Raw genomic sequence first — 25,028 nt, forward strand, 5'->3', positions numbered from 1 at the left:
TAGCACGGCATTAGTAACCGTTTGGTGCTTCAACTGGAAACAACGGTTGGTTTGGTGGATCTCGAAAAACTCGAAATCTGAAATCGGAAGTGATTAGAACTGTTTTTGGACTTCGACAAGTGTTACTAAATCGAAATCAGTGAAATAAGTATGGCCCCAATTGTGTTGTACCATTTCCCCATGTCGCCTCCGTCGCGGTCGGCTTTGCTGGTGGCGCGTAATCTCGGATTGGATGTAGAGGTAGGTCCACCCACCACAAGAACAGGATTGTGAAGATTAATGTTTTTTTGGAAGAAACAACAAATTGAAGCACGCGACCGCGAAAGCAAAATGTGTTAATATAGTAGTGATTATTATTTGCATAGTCATGATGACTTCGGTAGAAATTGAGATGCTGTTTGAGGAATAGTATTAGGTATTTGGAAAATACTAGGGGGGTTCACTTAACAGCGTAAACTGTAATCAGTCGTGATCAACAAGGTAATTTTTGATTATTTCATTCGCAAAATCATGAAACATTTCAAATAAACAGGAAATCATGGCTTACGCAGCTATTACATCTGTTAAGTGAGTACCCCTACTAAGATTAATGCTAAGCACGATGGATCAAATACAGCCAATTCAATCCAAGCGTGCTTGAAAGTTTAACGTTCAAAAGTGGTTATCAAATTTACTTTGTGCATTTAAAGTTCTATGTTTAATCTCCTTTCCAAATCGACTATGAAATGATGTGAATTGCAATATAGTTTTTAAAAGTTTTAAATTAAATCAATGATCATGACTACCAACACTAAAATTGCTTTCAAAAAAGGTTTTTCAATTGTTGTTAAGTATGTTTTCAGAGAGTGTGATATCTTCGAAAACTGAATATGAGATTTCTGGCATAAAAGAAATGTACATAATGTTATTATATTACATAGTGAAACATTAATTTATCTCAAAAGCAAACGTATGTTTCTCTGCTAAATGTTGGGCGACTGAATCCGAATCCAGGCTCAGATTTGCTCTAGCACGTTACAATTTTGGGCTTTTTTACGGGTAGCCGTTAGACATGAAAGTTATTTTTCTAAGCAATCATAGGGTAAATTATTAGAAAAATATCTAATATTTCACCGATTGTGCCCTGTTGATTCGCTTTTTGATTTTCTGTGTCAGATACACAATGTGTTTCCTGCAGGTGCATTTGGAGTCAGTCGTGTTTGGTGTTACCCACAAGATGGAACGGTAACTTAGTCGGTTTGTGTTTAGAAAATACAGCCCTCTCCGTTTTTTTTGTAAAGGAGGGTAAGCATGAACCCTGGTAGGTAGGGTAGGTAATCAAAATTTGAACCAAATTGCGGCTTCCTGAAGCAGTGCAAATTTTAAGTGATTTTTTCTCCCACATGGAAATAATTTACTACGGCAAAATCGTATGTACATGAAAGCCACGGGTATAAGCTTTCTGTTAAATGGTAAAAAGTTTGTATTTGCATCGAATTTCATTGAAATATTTGATTTTTCATCAACTATGATTTTAATCTTAATTTGAACCATCGTAATCATAATTTGAACCAATTTTAATCTTAATTTGAACTACTGGCGGCAGCAGCTCGAGCAACTCACAAAACAGTCAATTCCATGCTAAACAATGAAGAATCCCATGAATCTGCTAATTCTCATACCTATTTTTCATTAGGCAGTGGAATCTCAACTCAGAATGTTCGAAATTCTTTAGGAATTTGGAAACTAAATTTGGAATTTTTCATCCCCCAAGAGTAAACAAAGCAACCACTAGCGCAATCTACAGGCCAACACTAGAAGCTCACCCCCGTTTACTAGTTCAAATTTAGATTACAAATGGTTCAACTTAAGATAACATTCTCCAAGTAAGAACTACTTAAATTTGATAATTTTATGACAAATAATGCGGAATATTATTCGGTTGATCGATTCTACGATAAATAAGCTTGCATTTGACGTGTTCACATATTGCGTGTGATACAATGCATGAGCTGTACGAGTGCACCGAAAATGTGCTTTCTCTTGGGGGAAATGGGTGAAATCATAGTGATTTTTCAATTGCCTGTTTTCCATGACAAAAACGCTGTTTTCAATGCTTTTAAATCCCATGTTATCAGGTTATATTACGAAAAGCTGTTTAACATCTTTTTCGGAACAACATTTGCCTGAAAAGTACGTCGTTTTAATGAATTTTGAAATGGTTCAAATTAAGATTACAATTTGACTAGTTCAAAGTTTGATTTCTTACCCTAATTCAATTTCACGAATTCACGAAGTCGCCAAGAGCAATACTCTTCTGCTTTTCAAACAGCAAGTTAAACCGTGACATCACCTGATTATAATCGTGTGAACGGAATTAGAAACCCAAAAAAGGGATTGGAATTGGATGATGTCGCGATATAAAGAATTGTTCGGCATTGATGAAAGGCTACTTTTGTGTAGTCTGTCGGAAAAACATCGACAAAAACTGAATCAAAATCCCCCTCAGTATCCAAAAACACTAAGCCCATTTGCTGCTTTTGAGCAAAGGCTAACTGAATATCTGAAGAAAGCCACGCAAGACAGTATTCGTACATATGTTTCTTTGCCTCTGTGGAAAACAAACTGTGTATCTGACAACATGCCACTCAATTTAACCCATTTGTCCGCAGTCAGAAGAGAATCATCTTCTCCAATAACTTCCATAGACAAGACAACATCGTGATTGGATGATACGAATTATGTATGATCCGACACGGCTGTCACTGGCTTTTGGATTGCTATCGCCCTCACTTGCCTCCAGTAATCAACCTGAACAATATTGTTCTCCAGAAACTGACTGAACAAGTTCCACAAGCGCATCTTTGCGTCTTCAAGGTAGTTTTTTCAGCAAACCAAGTTTTTTTTTCGAATCTTTCCTGCAGCGGGAGTGTTACATGAAAGAAGAGCATGTGAGAATTTAATCATCGAATACGGCTTATCCGTGTCGTTCCTATCTTCGAAAACATCACAGATTATTTGATCGACGGATACGGAATCTGGTAAAACTTGTACAGCAAACTTAAGGATCCACCGGTGAGAGCTTTCTCGATCCTTGTTACCCGACGACGCGTTATGCTTCTCCCCAAACAGTTCTCATCGAAGTCTCGCGCGATAAACCCTCGACGAACCGACGCCTGTAACCACTTGTCTTGGCCTTGATCAAGCGTACCGCTTGAAGTTCTCTACCGAACCGCGTTTTCGAAACTCTTTCAACATCGTGAATCGCTATCCCACCACGGATTGGGGGGTTTCCTAAGAACCAACGGATCAGGCAATTCAGGAAGAAACCGATACTCTCCAGCGGTGGAAGTATTTCTACCGATTGCTCACCGTCGATAATTGATTCCGCGTACTTCCCCCACTCAATGTGTTTCGTAAAGTCGATAGATGAAGGTAGATGTGAGCCATTATTAGAAATAAAAACAACGATCGGCAGGTGATCACTTACTGCCATGGGGATCCTAGATAACCTTCCATGCACGCTCCAGCGAGAGTGAGCTCGAGTAGATTGAGTGGTCTAATCGGTTGTCTCTAGGACTGCTATTTTTAGCTGGAGGTGCCAGTCGCGTAACTTCCCAGGTATTCAAAATTGTCATGTTGGAGTTGTGACAGAGGTCATATATCAATGTTGAACGGCTATCATCGTACAATTCTCTCCAGACTGTACCATGGGAGTTGAAATCTCCCATCAGCAGTTGTGTAAAAAGTTACGTGTATCACTTTCACCGGTCTTAAATATCATCAGTGTTATTTTTCCGTCCGTATGTAAACAGTCTAGCATGTTAGATAGACTATCCTTGAATTGAATAGTTCATGATATGGCATTACAAAACACCAAACGGCTACGTTCCCATGTTAACGTTATTTTGAAGGATAAATTTTCAACTCCATTACGACGGGCATTCAACTTGTATTTTGTAGATAATAGGTATCATAGGGTACCATTATGAAAATCATGAGTTCATTCACCTCCCTTCCAACATTGTTAAGAATTTTCTTCAAAATCCAGTGCTATGTCATTACGATCGGTAATGACTGATTAAGTACTACTGATTACAAATACAAAGGCCTTGACCTGCCTCTCTCGTGTAATTTATTACAGTCACTCACCCACCGACTATAAAGGCATCCTACTTTGATTGTCCGACGCGACAAGGATACCTTTTAATGCTCCTTTTGACTCCACCTTAGCGTGTGTAGGCGCCCCTAAGTTCCTCAACAGAAATCGATAAATCGGTCACCTCGCTGTTGAAAGGATAAACGGCAAGCAGCGACTGGTGCTAATTAATTTTTCAAACCTTAAGCAATCATCCGATGGTGTGGAATTCTTTGCCGGTTTAATTATTTAATGTGGAAAAATGCGTTAAAAAAGTATTCAATAACTATGTTAGTGTATGCATGTTTGAAACCCGATCAAAATGATGAAATTTGGAAATACATATCTATTGTACTAGATGCCATCCTGATAATTGGTTCACATAATATATATTCAAATTAGCAAATATTTGTCAATTTGCATGCACATGGAATGCCACGAATACTGAAGATTGACATTGCATCTGTACTGGACCAGTGATGGTAATCAACGGAACGTTGATGAACCACGTAGATTTCTTGTTGTCCGAATTATCGAGTTGTCAACAGTGAATAGTATAACCGTATATAACATTACTTCTATATTTCTAAACAGGTCAAAATTCTTAATCTGATGGCAGGCGAGCACATGCAGGAGGAATTCCTGAAGATAAATCCCCAGCACACCGTTCCGACAATCGTCGACGACGACTACGTCCTGTGGGAATCGAAAGCAATTGCCACTTACCTGGTGGAGCAACACCATCCGGACAGTACCCTGTATCCGGCGGATCCGAAGCAGCGCGGCATCATCAACCAACGGTTGTACTTTGATTCAACTGTCCTGTTCGGCCGGGCGTATGCTGCTTTCGCTCCGCTGATGCGCCAGGGTGCCACCACGATCCCCCAGGAGAAGAAGGACGCCATCATGGAAGCCCTCGGGACGTTGAATGGATACCTCGACGGACAGGATTGGGTTGCGGGTGAAAACACCACCGTAGCCGATTTGTGTTTGTTGGCCACCGTTTCGTCTCTGGAGGTAAGATATCTACGAAAGTCAATGATTTGAGGTTTATAATCGATGTCGATGATGAATGTCTCCTGGATAAGGTCGAACCCGTTTGGCATATAGTCGTTTGACATGAAGTCATTTGTTATAATAGCCGTTTGACATAATGGTTGTTTGCCGCGCTATTCGTTTAACATAATAAGCATTTGGGATAATTCTGAATAGAAGATCTATGATGTATTGTATATGATCAACCTAAATAATTTGCAATTATTCTACTGTCGAATGTTTCACGGTCGAGCAGCATCAAAAATGATTCCATAAGACATACATTTAAGTATCGTTGCCGAAATGACAAATCGCGTGAAATGCGAAAAATTATGCATGAAAATAGCCAACGCTACTTCACCTATTGCTACGCCAAACGCCTGTTATGCCAAACGGAATAATTCCCATGGATAAACTACACCTGTTACTTACACATAAATATCACGTATATTTGCAGAAATTTGGTGTTGACTTAAGTGGTTTGCCGAACGTCACAGCCTGGTTGGAGCGTTGTAAATCCCTTCCGGGATTCGAAGAGAATGAAGAAGGCGCAAGCATTTTCGGAAACGGTTTGAAATCCAAGTTGGAGGAACCTTTCTAATTATTTTTTTTTTTCAGTTCTATAATTCTCACTATAGCAAAGCTAACCAATAAACGCTTATATTTTTTCAAAGTTTTATTTATTGTAATGTCAACATGTTAAAAAAATACAAACAAGAAAAGTGCTTGTTAATTGTGTTGTGCGTAGACGAGATAATCGAATCTCCCGCAAATAAGTAGATGCAATAAAGGAATTGAACTCAATGCACAGTGCACTGTGAATCTAAAGTCTTAATAATTAAATGAAAGAAAAACAAACCAACGACCAGTACTAGTTGGCGACTCTGTCAAACGAATCCCTAGAACAAAACAAAAAAAAATCACACAAACAGATGGATAGTTAAACTTGTAAAGTAACTCATTTGTAAATTAGTACCTAGACGAAAGCAAAATTGTCGCATTTAAATTGATATAGTAATCAATTATACTTACAGTTGTGGTGAAGTACTCTTATTCCTAGTGATACCTACCGAAAAACGAAAATTAAAAAGTTAGCATGAGGAGTTTCATTAAATTATGTTCAAACATACTTCTAACGATTTCTGTCTCCCAACACGGCTGGCAAGATGAACTCCGATTTCGAGTTCTTTGATTTTTTCGGTGTTTCCAACGTTCGAGACAAGTTCTCCCGTTTACGCTTCACGCCGCGATTTGCCTTGGGACTCGGGATACCTTGTGACGACGATTGGCAGGTAACATTTCGACAGAACGACAAATATTCCGTCAATTCGGAACTCAACACAACGGAGTTTGGTTCCGGTCGAAGTACGCGTCCTTGGATTGCATTTAGAATGCAATTTCCGGTGTAGGGTAGTAGCGCCATGCTGACGACTGCAGCAGGCTTTGTACGATGCATTATTGATGAACACTCCTTGGGCGCGTTCGTTGGCAATACCGGCAGTGGAAGAAGCGCGTCAGCGCAGATGTCCGCATTCTCAACGTAGGTGGATGGAATTTCTTTGGCCCATTTTCTATCGTCTTTGTTGTACGGAATAAATCGATAGCACTTATTGTGCTGATTGCGAATAATTTGGCGCCTACGTTCCACTTGAACCATTCGCATGCTGTAATTTTTCTGATCCCAGAATGACCGAACAGGACGATAGAGTACCATCTGAGGCGCTTCAGCTTTCAAACGATCATATTTTTGTTCATCCCAAATCGAAACTGGAGGACAGTACGGAACGACTGCTGAGCAATTAGCTGGGCCTGCTTCGTTTTCTTGAACTTCATCTGACAAAGCGGCGCGTAGTTCTTCCAAATGATTAATCAATTCTTGTTCGTTGCCTACTTCGATTGCTTGCTGCGTGTACGCTTGCTGCGATTCAGGAAGAGTACATTGGGTGAGAGTTAGTGGGTCGCTCTCGTCATGAACACTGTAGAATTCCGTTTCTGCTGTGTAGTACTGTCCGCTGGATTCGTCGTACCAGGTTTCCAAATCCGCGAAGTTTACTTCCTCGCCATTCCACGAGAGGGTAGTCGTTTGACGTACAGCTGGAATCGTGCTTCGCTCCATGTCTTTAGCATCACTATCCACTTGAACGAGCGGAAGTGGATAGGAGCCGGAAAGTTGAGAGAAACGCCCATAGCTGCGCAAAATGTCGTCTAGCAAAGATACCCGCTTCACGTAGGGTGCCAGGGCGCGACAACAGTTGTTTGGAATTATTATTTGATTGTTTTGATCGAGGTATTCACGCAAATGAACATTGAGAGTTACACGGGTTCCGGAATGATTAACATACGGAACGAGGGCACGACATTGATTGGATTTTTGATGATTGTTTGTTTGAGCGCTGAAATCAACAGAAATAAATACATTTCGGATAGGAACCTTTATAAAACAATGTAAAATAACATTACAATAAAAAGTATACAATGTATATGAGAGCTAAGTGCAACTGGTGGAAGTGCGAAATCTTTGCAAAGAGAAAAAGCTCAATCAATCAGAAATCAGCTCAGAAATCAATCATTTACTTTCGAATCACTTTTTTAACAACTGCTGCATCTGACAAGCGAGCAGAAAAATCTAACACATGTTGGACTTGGGTCGAATTTATGAGTTCTCCTTCAAAACAGTTGTTGTTTCGAGAAATGCTAAAATAATTCATTACCGCAATAGAGTGTTGCCTCGTTGAACGTTCAAGTGAAGCTCTATGATATAGGTGGCAATGGAAACGAGCTCATTTGGGGCTGTCCATAAACCACGTGGTCATTTTTTTGGGACTTTTCAACCCCCCCCCGCGTGGTCATTAGTCCATACAAAAATTTTTATTTGTCCATACAAAATAGCCATTGGCCGAACCCCCCTCATGACCACGTGGTTTATGGACAGCCCCTTTTCTGTAAACACGACACCATTGCTTTTCCCAACCCTTGAAACATCTAGATATATAGTTGAATAATACGTACCTGGATAACTGAACCGTTGCGTCACGTGTGCTGTATATCTGCAGGAAAAAAAAATCAGAAAGCCGTTACACCGCACTTCTGTTTGTTTCAAATTTACTTATATTGATCAAACTATATACATATGCAATCTACCAACTACTTTTGATAAGTGAATACGATAGGATCAATACGGGTAGATAACAGAAACGGTAAACTAAAATAATTCCTATTCACATAAAAACAAAAAAAAACGTGTTTCAACAATCAATCAGGCATTTTTCTGAAACAGGGAAAGAAAATAAATATTGATCAGTTTCGGATTCCCTTGGTTTGACTCTCGGAAAGGCCTTACCACTCACCTTCGCTTTCTTGGGATTTGAGGCCGCCGGGCTGCCTGCAGCCATCATCTTCCGCTTCATGCTCCGCGTCAACAATGGTTCCACCGAAATGGAAGCCCTGGAGTCTGCGCCGTGCATTTGGACCTCGACTTGAAAATGGCCCGTAGCCGTCGCTACCAACACCACGGACGGAGGTGGTGCGGCAGTACTTGTGGTGACTTTGGGATTTGATTTTAGACGGGCTTCGAATTTTTCATAGGTAGATGTTTCCGCTGTGCTGTTGTCAGTCGCTTCCATGCTTTCGCGACAGGAGTTTGCGCAAGCTTCGGTTACGATGTGATCCTGACTGCTGGTCAGGGGGTCGTATTCGATCATCGAGGACAACGTGTCGGGGCCGATGATAATCGACGGAGAAGAGCTATCGACCGACAGCTGCTCCTTGACGGCTGACACTGTCGGCGCTGTTGATGACTCCGATTGATCATTCAGTGTCGATTGGCCACTCTCTGGAAAACAATAAGTTAATTGGTTTTTCTAATGGAGTCAAATATAATGTAAACCATACCATATGAAAGATCCAAGAGATCAACGGACTCTACAACGGGTGCTTCTCGGACTATATCTTGCGTTACAAGTTCCTGGGGTTCCTGTTTGATCTGCACAGGAAGAGGGCGGTGCTCTTTGTCTTCTTCGAGGGTACGCAACAAATCAACTTCAGCTTTAGATACGTTCACCTGTAAGATTGTAGAACATTAGAATTATCTCTAGATTGTTGAATATATCGTGAAATGAGCATGATCATGATTGACTGCACGCAGCTGCTTCTTCTTTGTTATTGCAAGGACGACTGCGTTTACACAGAGAATTAACAGACGATGCTTAGGATTGACCTCATCCTTAGTTGGCAACCTAATACTTTTCGATAAGCAATACCAGCGCCAGTCGTGTCCGAGTGCCGGTCAATAGGATAGGAAATTGATCTTATAATTCGACAATGATTTTTCATAAGGGCCTAACTGACTTGATCGATTTCTCTTCGTCGACTCTCTCTTTCGCTAATAACTTGATCAAAACACACAAAATCACTATTCTCTTTGTTTTTATAGCAAGATGTAGTCGTCTTCTTCGCATTTCAACCAAAAAATCTTTGGAAATCTCAATATACATTCTGTAATAACACAAAGAGAGGATCGGTGAAGAGAATTCGAAAATGTCAGTTAGGCCCTAATGAAAAATCAGTGTCGAATTATCGAGACTTTCAGCCCGCGGCTGGTTCGTGCCACTTTGCGCACTTTAAAAAACGTCATAAAACGTTGCTGATTCAAAATGTAAACTTTTTCTCTACAAAAGATTAGCTAGTGATTGTGTATAAATATAACAAAATATGAAGCTCTGGCTTCTAAGAACTAGTAAATATTCACTAACTTTCACAACGTTTGTTTGGCATTTTTCAGTTTGGTGCGCACACGATATATGTAACGTTCGATTTATTTGTCTCACCTGTGAAGGGGTTGAAATTCCCGGCTCCATTTTGATGCCCAGTTTCTGACGTTGCTCCTCGATGATACTGCGTCCCAAACTGATCTCATTGTACGGATCCTCGCCGAAGATGGCAGAATCTTCCTCTACCGGATCCGGGTCCACGTCCATGAGCTTTTCGTCGAACCGTTTGCCAAATGATTTCCGAACCGGTATGATCAACGGAGTGTTGTCCTCTGGTTCCAAATTGATTGGCTCAGTCTTGGGGGTGCAAGATTTTTCAAACATGTCTCGCAGCTCCGGGTCTACGCCCAACTCGGACATTTGTGAATCAGCTTTATCAAGCTCACCAGCTCCATCTGCACCCATACCAAGTTCCAGGCTCATCATCAATCCTTTCTTCTTGAATTCTCTCCATGCTAGTTTCTTTTCAAACTCAGTTAAATCTTCCTCATTTTTGTTGTCCAGCATGGTCTCGTGCGTGTGGTATCGGAAAATGAGCTTGGGAAATTTGAGCAGCAGCGTGGACAATAGGTCATCCACCGCCGGCGGAGGATTCGAACGGGCGCTCATGTTGACCCTTTCAAAGTGGTACAGCTCTTCCAGTTCGGCCATATTGTAGTTCCGGTCAACCTGTTTCTTATCCGCCACCCGATGACTCATGGCCTGTTTAGTGACCGCGCGAGAATACACTTTCTCCTCCATTGTGTGCTGAGGCAAAAAACGATGAAAATACAATATAAAATAACTACATTAGTAATTGAAAACAAGAATTGGAATGTTCAATTACAGCGGATTAAAATTTTGTTGAATTTCCCAGGTTCATAAACAAAGAAGTGACAAAATGTAAGTTCATTTATTCTAGATTGAGTTTAAATAAACATGATCGATTTTTCTTCCTCAAATTGAAGCAACATATGTGTAGGTATACTTTTTACACTTTTATGGCAAAATGATCATGATGCCAAAACGTATGCCGAACGACATTATGCCAAACAATGTATACCAGTTTTGTTGCCCATTGTAAAATAAAATAACTTTTACATTACGAAAACTACTTACAATTGCCAACAAACGGTAGATGTAGCAGGGCTTTTGCTGCCCCAAGCGATATATGCGGAAAATACCCTGCTGATCTACAGCCGGATTCCAGGATGTGTCCAAGATTACCACTCGATTGGCTCCAACCAGATTAATGCCTTGGCCGCCCGCCTTGGTGGAGATGAGAAACACCCGAGTGACCCGATTTTTCGGATCGTTAAACTTGTTGATCATTTCGTGGCGGATGGATTTTGACGTACCACCATCGAGGCGGTAATAGTCCATCCCCGGACGCCACGGTCCCCGGAAACGGGACAATCCATGGAGGTGCGCCTTGGGATTCTTGCTCTGTTCGTCGATCATCTTCATAAAGTACTCCACCATGTTCAGCACCATTACAAAGCCGGAAAAGATCAAACACTTTTCACCCTTTTCCTGGCACATGCGAAGGATTTCAAAAAGCAGAATCATTTTGTTGCTGGGGTAAAGCGACTCCAGGTCGTCCTTACTGATGATCTGCTTCCACCAGATGTTTGTGATGGATCGTGCATTGTCGGCATCGTTGTCGTCGTCGTCTTCGGAGCTACTGTCGAATCCACGGACACGACGAGCCGCTTTACGCTTTTCTTTGATGCCGTACTTTTTCTGTTGAAAAATATATTTATGCAATTCAGTGTCATAATTTATTATTTTATATAACTCATTTTGTTTGACTGAGCATGAGCGTAGATGACTCTACAATTCGTAGTTGCTACGAAACTGACTCGAGGTTTTTTTTAAAGCTCTCTTACCTTCATTGCCGTTTCCCAGGCCTTTTCCAGCACGATGGGATGGGTCCAGATTTTACGCATGAACGTGTAATCTTCCAGCAAGTTTCGGCCGCCAACATCCTTGCGGAAAGGATTTCTCTGCAGGTACTGTTCGTACAGATCTTCCTGTACCGGAGTTAACGGAACGTACAATACGTATTCGTACTTTTCCGGTAGAAAACCTTGAAGCACGGAGAACTCCTTACGCTGCACGAAGCTTTCCAGGTGTTTGTGCAAGATGAACGACTTTGTCTTCATGTAACGAATGTCGCCAGGACTGGAATCCTTATGCTGGCCGTCTCTGATGGGTCGTGCGTACTGTTCGTTGAATTCCCGCTCGTCGCCCAGGTACGCCGGCTTGACGAAGCTTACCATGCAGAAATACTCGTTCAGATTGTTCTGGATTGGAGTGCCGGTCAAAATTATACGTCGCTTGGTGGCTACCTCCGACACGGACAGGTTAGTTTGGGACTTTCGATTTTTGATTATGTGCCCTTCGTCCAACACAATTAGATCGGCGCCTGGGTTGATTAAAATTCGGCGTACTTCGGTGCGAATCCGATCGGAATGCTGTTCTCCGTTTTTATTTCGAGCATCGTAGAACACCAGCGAACGGAATGCTTCGTAACCAATCAGTAAGCAGTGAGCATTCTTGCTAGTTACGTTATGGAATCCTCGTAGGACCTCCATCTTCTTATAGATGTTGCTGAAAAATACGGAATAAACCACATTTTTGAATGTCTACATTATGACACAAAATACTTACGAGCTTTCTGGCAAGTGGAACACCTGTACGGTCGCTCCGCTGGGAATGTCCCCCAACCAGTAACGAATCTCCTGTGCCCAGTTCATGACGGTGGATTTCGGACAAACCACAATGATTCGCTTTGTGCTTAGTTGTGGATAGCAGATTACCGTGTTCATCAGCGCAATAACTTGCATCGTTTTACCGAGACCCATGCAATGGGCCAAGATGCACCCTGATCCCGGTGCATTCCGATCTTTGGAGCTGCCCCCGTAGCAACAGTCGTACATGAACTTGATTCCTTCCTTTTGATGTGGTTTCATTTTTGCCACCAACTCCGGATGAACCCGAATAAACGTCTTCTTGTCCGAATCGTAGTCGAGGATCAGCTGGTTAGCCGATACGGTACCTCCAAAACGCTCCAATTCCCGAGTCAGCCGCTCGTTATTTCGGTTGACTTTCTTGATACGAGCGGTCTCGTCCCGAATGGCCCGCTGAGTTACCCAGGACAAATCGTTTACCCGAAGACGCTGCTCGATCTCCTGTTTCATCAGCGTTAGTTCGTAGTTTTCGCCTTGCGGCACTTGCGAGACACTGAATTTAGGCAGATGCGGAACGATGTAACGAATTTCATCGTTTGTAGGCTTCCTGTTGGGATTGGGATCGGCGTTGGTAACGAACTCATCCTTATCCGATTTGTTGGGTTTTTCGATCAGTTTTACATCTAAGTCCTTCGACGTACTGGGTTCCGGCTGATAGAGGGGTTTTGTATCGGGATCTGGTTTGACCGGAACTGGGTTTTCGGGCAGAGGAGAGCGCACTAAGAATGGAATAATAACAAATTATTACATTACCGTAGCACCAGTGTTTTCTAACATAATTATGTGACGGAAAATGGCCACAGGGATAGACTACGGTTTAGCTACTTTTTACCCTTCTTACACCCATAAGAAGGGTATAAATACCGCTCGAAAAACCGGCTTTCGATCCGAGGCCCGCAGGGTCGAGTTTCATATACCAATCAACTAAGCTCGACCAACTGAGCAAATGTCTGTGTGTGTGTGCGTATGTTACAAAATAAAGTCACGCACGTTTCTCAGCCGTCTAATATCCGATTTGGATTCTCTTAGTTGCAAATGAAAGCTATAACATCCTAGTAGAACCCTATTGAATTTTATTACGATCGGACATTTGGTTACCGAGATATCTTTCGATGAGTACTTTGAAGTCATATAGGTTAGCTTTTTGAGAGATTTTTGACATTTAGCATATTGATGAATATCTCAGCCGTCTGTCAACCGATTTGAGTTCTCTTGGCAGCAAATGAAAGCTACAACATCCTAGTAGAACGCTCTGAAATTTTATTTCGATTGGACATTTGGTTACTGAGATATCTTTCGAAGAGTACTTAGGAGTTATACAACTTTTTGAGATTTTTAACAAAGTGTATCAAACTAAATATCTCAGCCGTGTGTCAATCGATTTGGGTTCTCTTGACACCAAATGAAAGCTACAACATCCTAGTAGATTGCTCAGAAATTTTCTTAGGATTGGACATTTGGTTACAGAGATATCTTTCGAAGAGTGCTTAGGATTTATACAACTAAACTTTTTGAGATTTTTGACCAAGTGTATCATAATAAATATCTCAACCGTCTGTCAACCGATTTCGGTTCTCCTGGCACCAAATGAAAGCTATAACATCCTAGTAGAACCCTATACAATTTTATTAGGATTGGACATTTGGTTATCGAGATATCTTTCAAAGAGTACTTGGGAGTAATACAGGTTAAACTTTTGAGAGAGTTTTGACCAAGTGTATCATAATAAATATCTCAGCCGTCTGTCAACCGATTTGGGTTCTCTTAGCACCAAACGAAAGCTCCAGTATCCTTGTAGAAGGCCCTGAAATTTTATTTCGATTGGACATTTGGTTACTGAGAAATCTTTCGAGGAGTATTTCAATAAATTCCTTTTTTTATTATTATATTCGTTTGTTATCTTGCATAAGCTTTTGACCAATCTATGGGAAATTACTGTTCAATCAATAATGCTGACCTCATATAAAGTGTATACTAGCAGATTATTGTTTTCAATAAAATTATAAATAACAAATTACAAATAAACAGGAATTCTATGAAAACTAACAATATATTAAATGAGAGCTTTGAATTTATATATTGTGGGAAAAATGCAAGAACTGCACAGCCAAAATAACTAGCTAATTCCAAAACTGATTAGCATAGTAGATATATTATTTTTGTCCTTTTTACACCATAACCATGAATACCAAGTACTTCGGAGCTAATTTATTCGACTGATTAGGAGATATTAGACAAAGTGTATCTCGCTTATTTTCTTATCCATTTGTTTATCGATTCAAGATCTTTTGGCAGTTAACAAAAGATACATAATTCCAGAATAAGTAAGATATTTTTTTTGTCTGGCATTTCTGGTAGTTTAGTCCATGGTCCATGATGATATTTTGGAAACCAATCCACTAGATGCCAAATCCACAATATTTTCTAGAACTTTTGGTCCATCACTCAAAATGAATATGTTAAATACAAATAATAAACAATAATTTTAATAAGTGTAAGAAGGGTTCTGTTCACCATAGGTGGATTAAATCGGGTTTTTAGTATAAAATATAGAATCATCGGGGGGAGGGGGGGGGGGGGGCTCTATAGTTAGTTTAGTGGTTAAGGCTATGGATTGCCAATCCGGAGACGGCGAATTCGATTCCCGTTCCGGTCGGGAAAATTTTCTCGACTCCGTGGGCATAAGGTATCATTGTAGGTACTTGCCTCACAATATACAAATTCATGCAATGACAGGCAAAGGAAGCCCTTCAATTAATAACTGTGGAATCGCACGAAGTACACTAAGTTGGAGAGAGGCAGGCCAAATCCCAGTGGGGACGTAGAGCCAAAAAGAAAAAGAATAGGAACACCGGACCTCAAACTTATAATTAAGCAGATCATATTTTGGTAGACGACCAGCACTCCTCAGACACCTTTTCGGGCCCGTATGAAGTTGATCATCAATATTAACTTCTTTTTTGAAATTCTGCACTAGAAAATTTGTTTTTCACTTGCCGTTTCAGTATCAGTACGGCCTACTTTTCGTTACTGAATCAAACAATTGCATTATGGTTCATAATGCAACTCATTTGGGTTGCATTATGAACCATAATGCATTTGTTTGATTGACAACCACGGTCTCCGCGAAAAGAGCTTGAAAAACTGTGACGGTTATAGCACGGCTTGCTTAATTTAAATTTCATGTCTAGCATGATGGAACACGTGGGTATTCCCTTTGAGTCACCGGGAAGTACGATGATACTAATGGTAATCATCATATTGCAATGAATAGTTTTTGTCATTGCAAAAAATGTTGTATGCAACTCGTTGCAAAACTCGATTTTTACAGCACTCGTCATAATTATCCAACTCGGCAAGCCTCGTTGGATAAGTGTACGACTCGTGCTTTAAAAATCCACATTTTGCAACTCGTTGCATAAATAACTATTATGTAATTCGGTATCAAAATTTCTATCTTATTTAACTCATTTCGGTATCATAAGGACCTTCTTTTCCGTACTGGTCCATTAAAAACACAAGTTTACAAAATAAAACGAAAGTCGTGAACTTCTGTCAACGACCAAAATTTTTGAAGCACAATTTAGTGCTGATTTCGGAACCGACCTTCAAAAAATTTTAAGTTGAACAGTTTTTGAGGTTTAGCTCAATATCGAGTTTTGCAAGTTTTCAAAATATGTAATTTACTAAAATTCAAATATATTACGTTTTGTTCAACCAATTTTAAATCTTTTTCCATAAATTAAAAGCTGAATACAATACCATTCGATCATCTGAATACAGGTTTTGCGTCAGATTGATGAAATTCAAGATATTGGCGAGTTTTAGGGACGATCTTCTTAAATTTTAGCAAAATTCCCAAAAATTTTTGAAGAAGTGTATTTTTTTCAATAAGAAACAACCAATTTAAAAATTCTTTCTCGACGTTTATTTGACATACCATATGTAGGCGAGTTACAGTAAAAATTTCAGCTCAATCGGAGCATTGATTACGGAGAATGAGATGTGTGAAGTGAGCGACTTTGCTTAAAAATAGAACAATAATCGATTTCAAATCATCAACCTTGTATGGAAGGTCGAAAAAAAATCCGCTCTACTGTAATTTTTTTCTTTCGCGTTTTCGAACTCAGGGCATGATTCTACACCAAAAATGATCATCAGCTTACCGAGTTCAAAAATGCTGTAAACTAGTGAAATCATTTCATAAAATTTTCTATGCAACTCGTTGCAAAAAGGAGATTTTTTCAGCACGAGCCGTACGAGGCTTGCCGAGTTGGATAAATACGAAGAGTGCTGAAAAAATCGAGTTTTGCAATGAGTTGCATAGAAAACTCGTCGCATAAATAACTATTTCCGATCAGCCCAGATAGCTGTGTAGTAACGATAGCGGTTAGTTCGACTGGCTAAGAATAGCACTACGGACAGCCTGTTCCGGTAGAAGTGCACTAGGGTAAGAAATCAAACTTTGAACTAGTCAAATTGTAATCTTAATTTGAACCATTTCAAAATTCATTAAAACGACGTAGTTTTTAGGCAAATATTGTCCCGAAAAAGATGTTAAATAGCTTTCCGTAATATAATCTGATAGCATGGACTTTAAAAGCATTGAAATAAGCGTTTTTGTGATGGAAAACAGGCAATTGAAAAATCACTGTGATTTCACCCATTTCCCCCCAGAGAAAGCACATTTTCGGTGCACTCGTACAGCTCATGCATTGTATCACACGCAATATGTGAACACGTCAAATGAAAGCTTATTTATCGTAGAATCGACCAACCGAATAATATTTTGCATTATTTGTCATAAAATTATCGAGTAAGTAATTCTTACTTGGAGAATGTTATCTTAAGTTGAACCATTTGTAATCTAAATTTGAACTAGTAAACGGGGGCGAGCTTCCCGTGTTGGCCTGCAGACTGCGCTAGTGGTTGTTTTGTTTACTCTTGGGGGATGAAAAATTCCAAATTTAGTTTCCAAGTTGAAGAGTTTAGAACATTCTTAGTTGAAATTCCACTGCCTAATGAAAAATAGTTATGGGAATTAGCAGATCAATGTGTTTTTATATTGTTCAGCACGAAATTTGCTGTTGTGGGAGATGCTCGAGCTGCTGCCGCCAGTAGTTCAAATTAAGATAAAATTGGTTCAAATTATGATTACGATGGTTCAAATTAAGATTAAAATCATTGTTGACGAATAATCGAATTTTTCAATTAAATTCGGTGCAAATACAAACTTTTTATCACTTAACTGGAAGCTTATACGCATGGCTTTCATGTACCGTGACCGGCCCTAATTCGGCGCACTTTTACGAATATAGTTGAAAATCATGAATGGTAATTTAATATTAGCTTCGAATATATTTTTTAAATATTGTTTCAATGTGTGTAAAGAAAAATGTTTCAAACTATCGACCATTATTATGTCAAAAAATTAAATGATTGCTAAAGTACTGAAAATTGCTTGAAATCTGTGTCCGTTAACAAAACTGCTATGAAGTTGTCTCACCAGCTGAAGCATTTTGTGACATATAGGGTGGGGCGGGGCAAGATGGGTCACCTAAGGATGCATCACCATAACTTTGTAAATACAAATCGTATTGGTTTGTATTCGTCCGCTACTCTTCAATACACTAGTTAGCTATGCTAAAAGTCGATAAAAAGATCATTAAACACAAAATATGATGTTAAACAAGCAGTTTTAAAATGTGATCGATTTTGCGCCGCGAAAAAAGGGCGGGGCAAGATGGGTCACCTTTTAAGTAATTCACATTTTCTCAACGAAAAACGTCAAAATATAAGATTTGTTCCGCATTCATGTATGCTCCATATCCATACTGAGTAAACAAGAGCTACTAGTAAACATTTTATAAATTTATTTGGAATATAAAAAACTTTACGATTCGAGTGGTCCTCAGGCGACTTGAAAATCGATGTTTTCACTAAAAAAATATCATAATTTTATGTTATAATTTTAAGCGTTCATTCCGCTTGATTGAAGTCAGTTATGAGATAGTCTTGTAATAAAAAATAAATAACTTTTGAATGCTCCAAAAATACGTTCAAAATTGAAGGTGACCCATCTTGCCCCGCGGCCGTTTATATGGAGAATATATGGAATGTATCGCATAAGAAAAATGGCTAAAAACCATTTTATTTTTCATTTCCAATGAGAGTGAATAATTTTTCAATCAATGCCCCAAACTTTTGTATATTCATGCTGGTCATCTAACAAAATTATTAACATAATCAAAACATGAGTAATGCGCCCGAAAATGGCACTGACCCATCTTGCCCCGCGACCCATCTTGCCCCGCCCCACCCTACAAAGAGAATTATGTCTGCTTTTCAATAAGCATCCTGTGCTACTGTCTTCGAGGAATCAGAATTGGTAGAATACATTTGAGTTTTCTTCTTCTTTTCTGCATGTTCTTGTTCTTCTTAAGTGCGCAGAATTAGGAACAGGTATTAAATGATGGTCCTAATTCTGCGCTGACATTCTGACACTAAGTTTTAAACATATAATTAATCGATGAACATCCTATAAATGCTATCATAGTAACAATTAAGATATTTTATGTTCCCAGCACTCACCGGATTAACTTTATTTCAAAAAGTTTGTTCCAAAAATTTTAAATGAATATTTACGTGTTTTTTTTCAGTTTTGATGTGATACCTACTTTGAACGGCTAATCACTTAATTCAAACATTCGTTATCAACCCCGGTGGAATTTTTATTTATCCATGCAAGCATTCGACAAATGCGACATATGATGTGAATTTACATGTAGTTTGTATGAAAAGAGGAAACCCTGACGTTTGACGAGAAAAAATCCTCAGTTCACAAAGGTTGTCTATTCATGGGGGAAAGGTTTATATTGTCTTTGAGAAATAAAGGTAAATGTTACTTATGTTAAGTAACTGGCATAGCGAGTGTACATATTATGCGGATAACTAACAAAAGTATCATTCGATATTTTTCCAAATCTTTCTCTGCATCATGATCAAAATTCACTTTGCTTAGGAAATATTAAAGTTGGGGACATGCAAAGTTCCAGTATGATCGTAATGTCTCATAACAGTTTAAAATGTAGAATTAAACTGAATTTAAACTATAACTTATATTTTTATTGCAATAAGTTATCACTTCAGAGTTATTTTCATGTGCGCAGAATTAGGAACATTAGTGCGCAGAATAAGGAACACTGCAAAAAAGGGTGCGCAGAATTAGGAACATAGACACACTTTAGAATTTCCATGATTTTACATAAAAATTCAATGTTTTGTATAAAAATTATATTTTTCCCATATTAACAAAGCTTATGACTATGCGCTGTCAAAAATTCAGACAAATCGGTTCGAGTTGAAATTTATTACAGCTGATTGAAATTGAAAAAGTCTTAGGTGCGCAGAATATGGGCTCTCCACGGTACATAAGTTTATGCCGCAATAAATTATTTCCATGTGGGAGAAAATATTACTCAAAATTTGCGCTACTTCAGAAAGCCGCAATTTGGTTCAACTTTTGATTACCTACCCTAGTCAGCTTCTTGCCTATTTTTGTAGTGGCTACGGTTAGTAGAGATCAGATCAAACTTCAGCATAAAAGGACAGCACAATCTTTGCAGACTTATGTAAAATGGTCAGTCAAATTGACTTTAGTCCAAGAATCTTACCGTCGTAAGGTGTATTCCAATCTAGGAAACCTTGTTAGCCAGTTTGCTATTTTCAGCAAATATGAAAGTTAAACTCGCGTGTCATGCCTCGAGCATATGTGCTTGTCAACAACGCAATCGTTGCTGCATTCATCTCTGAACTAACCATCAGACATGTATGTGCTATCACAATAGGAAGTAATCGGTGAAGATTGAAAGTAGTGTGTTGACGTTTGGCACTTACACTCGGTGTGGTGTTTCTCTGATGACGACGACGATGGTGATGGCAATCACGCCACGGTACCTTTGCGAAGGTAGCCTGTATTCGATTCCGCGTGTGTCGATCAACAGGCAAGAGAAACGCACTGAATGAACTGTCGACGACCGAAACTACTTACTGATACCCGGAGGATTGAGTGGTAGATAATTAAAATCGATTGATTCAAATCGAATGTAGGAGCGATCAACTGGCCTTCCTAGATCCGGTCAAATTCTTTCGCATTCGAAGACGTGGCTTAATCGGATGACGAAAAGTTGATCGCAATGCATTTATATTTTTCTAGACTCATGCCAATGTTACTCGCATTCGGAACCGCGGCGTACCAGAGTGAGAAAATAAATGCTTGCCCACACTTGAATCGGTGTCAAACTGGCCTTTTCAGACTCTTGCCAAAGTTGAAACTCCTCGATTCTAAGTACCAGGTCAAAGACTTAAGATTTTCCAATCAAGCTCCAGCCAACTCCTTTCACATTCGAAGGCTTGAGTTTAGGAGGGATTAGAAAAAGATTAAGCTTCTCAAAGTGCTTGGTAACGAAGGATCTCGAGTAGCAAATAAGTGAGCGTTCTGGTGCTTGTGACGTACAATTCAGCAGCACGTTATGGGCAAAGTCAAGTAATATACTGCCGGTGGACGCATAAATGTCCCATGTGCAAAAACAGATAATCGAGAAAATTGCGTCCAAAGGTCAAAAAAGTAAATTGTCTCAACTATGAAGTGTAAGTGCTGAATCGTGTTCTAACATCGACCAATTTTTAATTTGAGCACTATTTTTTGTTTTACAGCGATTTTATAGTTCTATAGGATTTCCAATGAAACGTGACGCTTATGCGTCCACTTTTAAGAATGTTACAAATCGGCCATGCATTTTTTCAACAATTTTCGGAACAAACTACCTATTTTTATTTCCCCATATGATAGTACCCCACGATACATGGTCATGGGCTGCAAAATCTCAATATTGCCAAAAATGCACATGGGACAATTATGCTTCCAGCGGCAGTATACTTCTGTTCAGATAGCCAGGCTGCCATTGAAGCACTTGCTTCGGTCAACACTAGGTCAAAGTTAGTTATCGCTTGTCGAACTCAAATCGAGGAGTTGAATTCAGCAAATGCTGTTCACTAGTATGGGACACGCTTGTATGGAAAAAATAAATCCTCGCTCCAGTCGACTTTTTAGATCCCATTTAGGTTCCATATGAACTGTACAAAATTTCAGCTCAATCGGTGAAACTATAATTTAGCGCAAGCGGTTCAAAGTTTTCATAGGATTTACTATGGGAAAAGTTAAACTTTCAAACAAAAAATCCTAGAGGTCGCCCTTTGTCTCCTTAATTCAAATCGATCAACGTTTCTTGTAGAAAAATCATTTATGAAACATTCCTTCGAAGACCGCAAAACAATTGGATGCTTGTGGAAAAAGTTATTGATTTATTACCGATTAGTGATCCAACGAACAGCTTTTTATTTTGTTTTATCAGCAGCACTGCTGCTGCCGTTGTTGCATGGGGTGACGGGAGGCATCACCACCCCCAGAAACAGCAGCAGCCAAGGCAGCAGCTACAGTGCTGCTGATAAAACAACACAAAAAGCCGTTCATTATATCACTAATTAGTAATGAATCAATAACTTTTTCCACAAGCTTTCAATCGTTTTGCGGTCTTCGAAAGAAAGTTTCATAAATGATTGTTCTATAAGAAACGTTGATCGATTTGAATTAAGGAGAGAAAGGGCGACCTCTAGGATTTTTTGTTTGAAAGTGTAACTTTTCCCATAGTAAATTCTATGAAAACTTTGAACCGCTTGCGCTAAATTATAGTTTCACCGATTGAGCTGAAATTTTGTACAGTTCATATGGGACCTAAATGGGATCTAAAAAGTCGACTGGAGCGAGAATTTGATGTTTGTCCCATACTACTGTTCACCTTGTATGTGTATCTGGTCAACCTTTCATCGCTAGAAATGAAATCTCGCGTTTAGTATCATACAGGCGTATCTACAATGATCGATTTCTCTCCATCGATTTTCTCTTTGGATTATTTCTGGGAAATACGAACAATATTCGGATGATCTCTCGGTTTGTTTCAGTAAAGGACGACTGGGACTAGCATCCAAAACAACAAAAGCAATCGAAAATGATGTGCTGGCCAAGTTATTAACCAAAGAGAAAATCGACGAAGAGAAATCGATCATTGTAGATACGCCCGTATGATACTGAGCGCGAGAAATGGCTAATGAGTTAGTTCGCACTGGAACGTCACATGACTTCATGGTCCTGAGCCAGCTATTCCGGTACCAAAGTGTTGGGTTAAGCTTTAGATTGACACCTGGGCTGCCACTCAGCACAAACAATAATATTGGAATAGTTCTGTGAATCAGATTATGGAACTTCGTATCATTTGATATGTCCATTTTTTGCGCAACTGCATTTTCGGGTATTCGGTAAACATTTATTAGTTATCACAGTGCTCTTTTCAGGGCGCTATTTGAACCCATTATGATACGCTTATGCGTCTACGACGATCCTATTCCCTTACCTGTTCTTTTCCCTGTCCCATCTTTCTTTTCCTTCCCTTCTCCCTCAGATAAATGATGAATAGGCTCATGTTCATGGCGATGGCACAAATTTCCCAAATGGAGCATAACGAGCATAATGCCTCAATGTTCTAAACCTACCTGCACTAGGCGGCTCACACGGCACAGCAGTGATCGTGAAATTTGGCTTTGCGCCAACTATCACCAGTTTCCGTTGCCCAATGCCGCGAGTTCCACACGGTGTACTCATCGCTGCTTGCTGCTTCCGCTGTTCGAAGCTTTCCTTCTTTATTGCCAGTTTAACCGTGTCTGCCACAGGCGGGGGACGCTCCGGGTTCCGTCGCTGCGGAGTGGCATAATTGTGGAAACCAAAGATGGAATCGTTTACCACAGATTCTCCTTCTATGTCAGACGTTCTGTCATCTTCAACATTGTCCGGTTTCGAATAAGTTTCGGCATTGCTCTGTGCCGGTTCGTCCTGAACTTTGTCCAGTTCCACCTCATTTGCCTCCTCTTTGAACAGATTTGGGTTGTAAAAGTTCTCCGTATCGTCGTCCGGAACGGGTGCGATTGCAGAATCCGTGTCCATATCCGGTACGGTTTCTCTGGTTTCATCATTCGGGACATCCCGAATCGGTTCCGGTTCACAATCATCAAAGTACACAGGCGTTGGCGAGTGGCATTCCAATGCAACATATGTTGGAATTTCTTCTGCCGATCCTTTTGTCGTAGTTGCCGATTCTTCATGGTCCGAAGACGGATTGCCACTGTCCTTTGCAGTCGAGTCATCAGCTCTTACTGTTTCAGATTCTTCACACTTTTCTGGCTCTTGGGGTGGCGTATAATCGGTGTAATCCACGCTATTTGAGCGAGACTTGGACGTTTTCGGACTTACCGAAACATCATCGATGTTGTCTTTCTGTACGCGACCTGGCTGGATCTTCTGCGCCTTTTTGGACGTTGTTTCAGCACTCTTAGAAATTCGCATTATTTTCTGGTAGAACTGAAGAAAAAAAAACAGATTTACAAGATTCATGCGATTTCGATTGAACGAATTAAAAAATATCACTTACCTTTTCGGTCAAACCAATCAATTTGGTTTTCAGCCTTCCAATCTCCGCTTCCGCCTCGTCATTCAATGCATCTTCCAGCTCATCGCACGCCGCGTCAACTTCTTTTCCCATCTTCCGTACTTCCCTGATAAACAGTGCCAGCCGATTCAGCTCCTCCACTCGCGCAACCGGATCATCATCATCTGCCGTTGATTCTGAAAGCTCTTCAGCCTTTTGCTTCGACTTCTCCGTCTCCTCCTCATCCTCTTCGGTGTCAACACTACTGCTCTCCATGACTTGCGCTCGCTTTCGAAGTCGGCGGCGTCGCCTTCCGAAAGTGCCGACACTGTCCGGAGAAGGGGTAGGCGTTACGCCCCGACCATGATTCTCATCGGCCGAAGTGGACGATTCGGACGGTGGCGGAGGCGAAGGCAGATGCGGTTTGGCAGAGCGTAGCTGCCGCCGTGAAGTACGCGTCTTGATGGCCGACTTTCGTTTTCCTCCCATTTCGGACAAATTTTCTCCACACTTTTCACCAATTTGACTTTCACAAACAGTATTAAAACCGAGTTTTGCGCAGCAAGAAATGGATATTAAATTTTTTGATCACAGATCAAGACATCACCACAGCAACAAGTGAAAACAAGTTTTTTTGGATCGGGCGCCGTCGTGGTGAAAATGGTGAAAAAACGATTGAAAAGGAGAAAGAAAAGGGAAATCTATGTAAGGGTGTATATAAAAGGTAGGAATTCATTTTTTCCAAATTCTCGAATACTTTTCCAAATAGACGTAAAGTCAGTTTTTTGTGGTTGCGATAAGAGAGAGAGAGATCGAATTAATTTTGTCTACACCGAAG

The 25,028-nt window shown here is 40.1% G+C and overlaps 2 protein-coding genes across 4 annotated transcripts; one reads left to right on the plus strand and one right to left on the minus strand.

The window, feature by feature from the left end:
- On the plus strand, positions 1–5,974 carry LOC109406531 (glutathione S-transferase D7-like). Its single transcript, XM_019679627.3, has 3 exons — positions 1–240; positions 4,712–5,134; positions 5,610–5,974. Exons 1-3 carry the CDS (start codon positions 151–153, stop codon positions 5,751–5,753), a joined length of 657 nt encoding a protein of 218 aa, XP_019535172.2. The 5' UTR covers positions 1–150; the 3' UTR covers positions 5,754–5,974.
- Positions 5,825–24,838, minus strand: LOC109406511 (transcriptional regulator ATRX). Of its 3 annotated transcripts, XR_009997333.1 has the most exons (11): positions 24,194–24,838; positions 23,262–24,123; positions 12,574–13,372; positions 11,790–12,513; positions 11,020–11,643; positions 9,979–10,668; positions 9,044–9,212; positions 8,500–8,984; positions 8,162–8,199; positions 6,185–7,545; positions 5,825–6,051 (listed from the first exon to the last, which is right to left on the minus strand). XR_009997333.1 is itself a non-coding variant. In XM_062849341.1 (10 exons), exons 1-10 carry the CDS (start codon positions 24,677–24,679, stop codon positions 6,285–6,287), a joined length of 6,138 nt encoding a protein of 2,045 aa, XP_062705325.1. In that variant the 5' UTR covers positions 24,680–24,838; the 3' UTR covers positions 5,825–6,284. The 3 variants fall into 3 exon arrangements, 1 of the variants encoding a protein (XP_062705325.1); XM_062849341.1 differs by having other exon boundaries at positions 5,825–7,545; XR_009997334.1 differs by lacking the exon at positions 5,825–6,051 and having other exon boundaries at positions 7,436–7,545; positions 8,162–8,420.
- Between the last annotated feature and the right edge of the window lie 190 nt (positions 24,839–25,028).

This window comes from Aedes albopictus, chromosome 2 (genome assembly GCF_035046485.1).
Source record: "Aedes albopictus strain Foshan chromosome 2, AalbF5, whole genome shotgun sequence".
Taxonomy (NCBI): domain Eukaryota; kingdom Metazoa; phylum Arthropoda; class Insecta; order Diptera; family Culicidae; genus Aedes; species Aedes albopictus.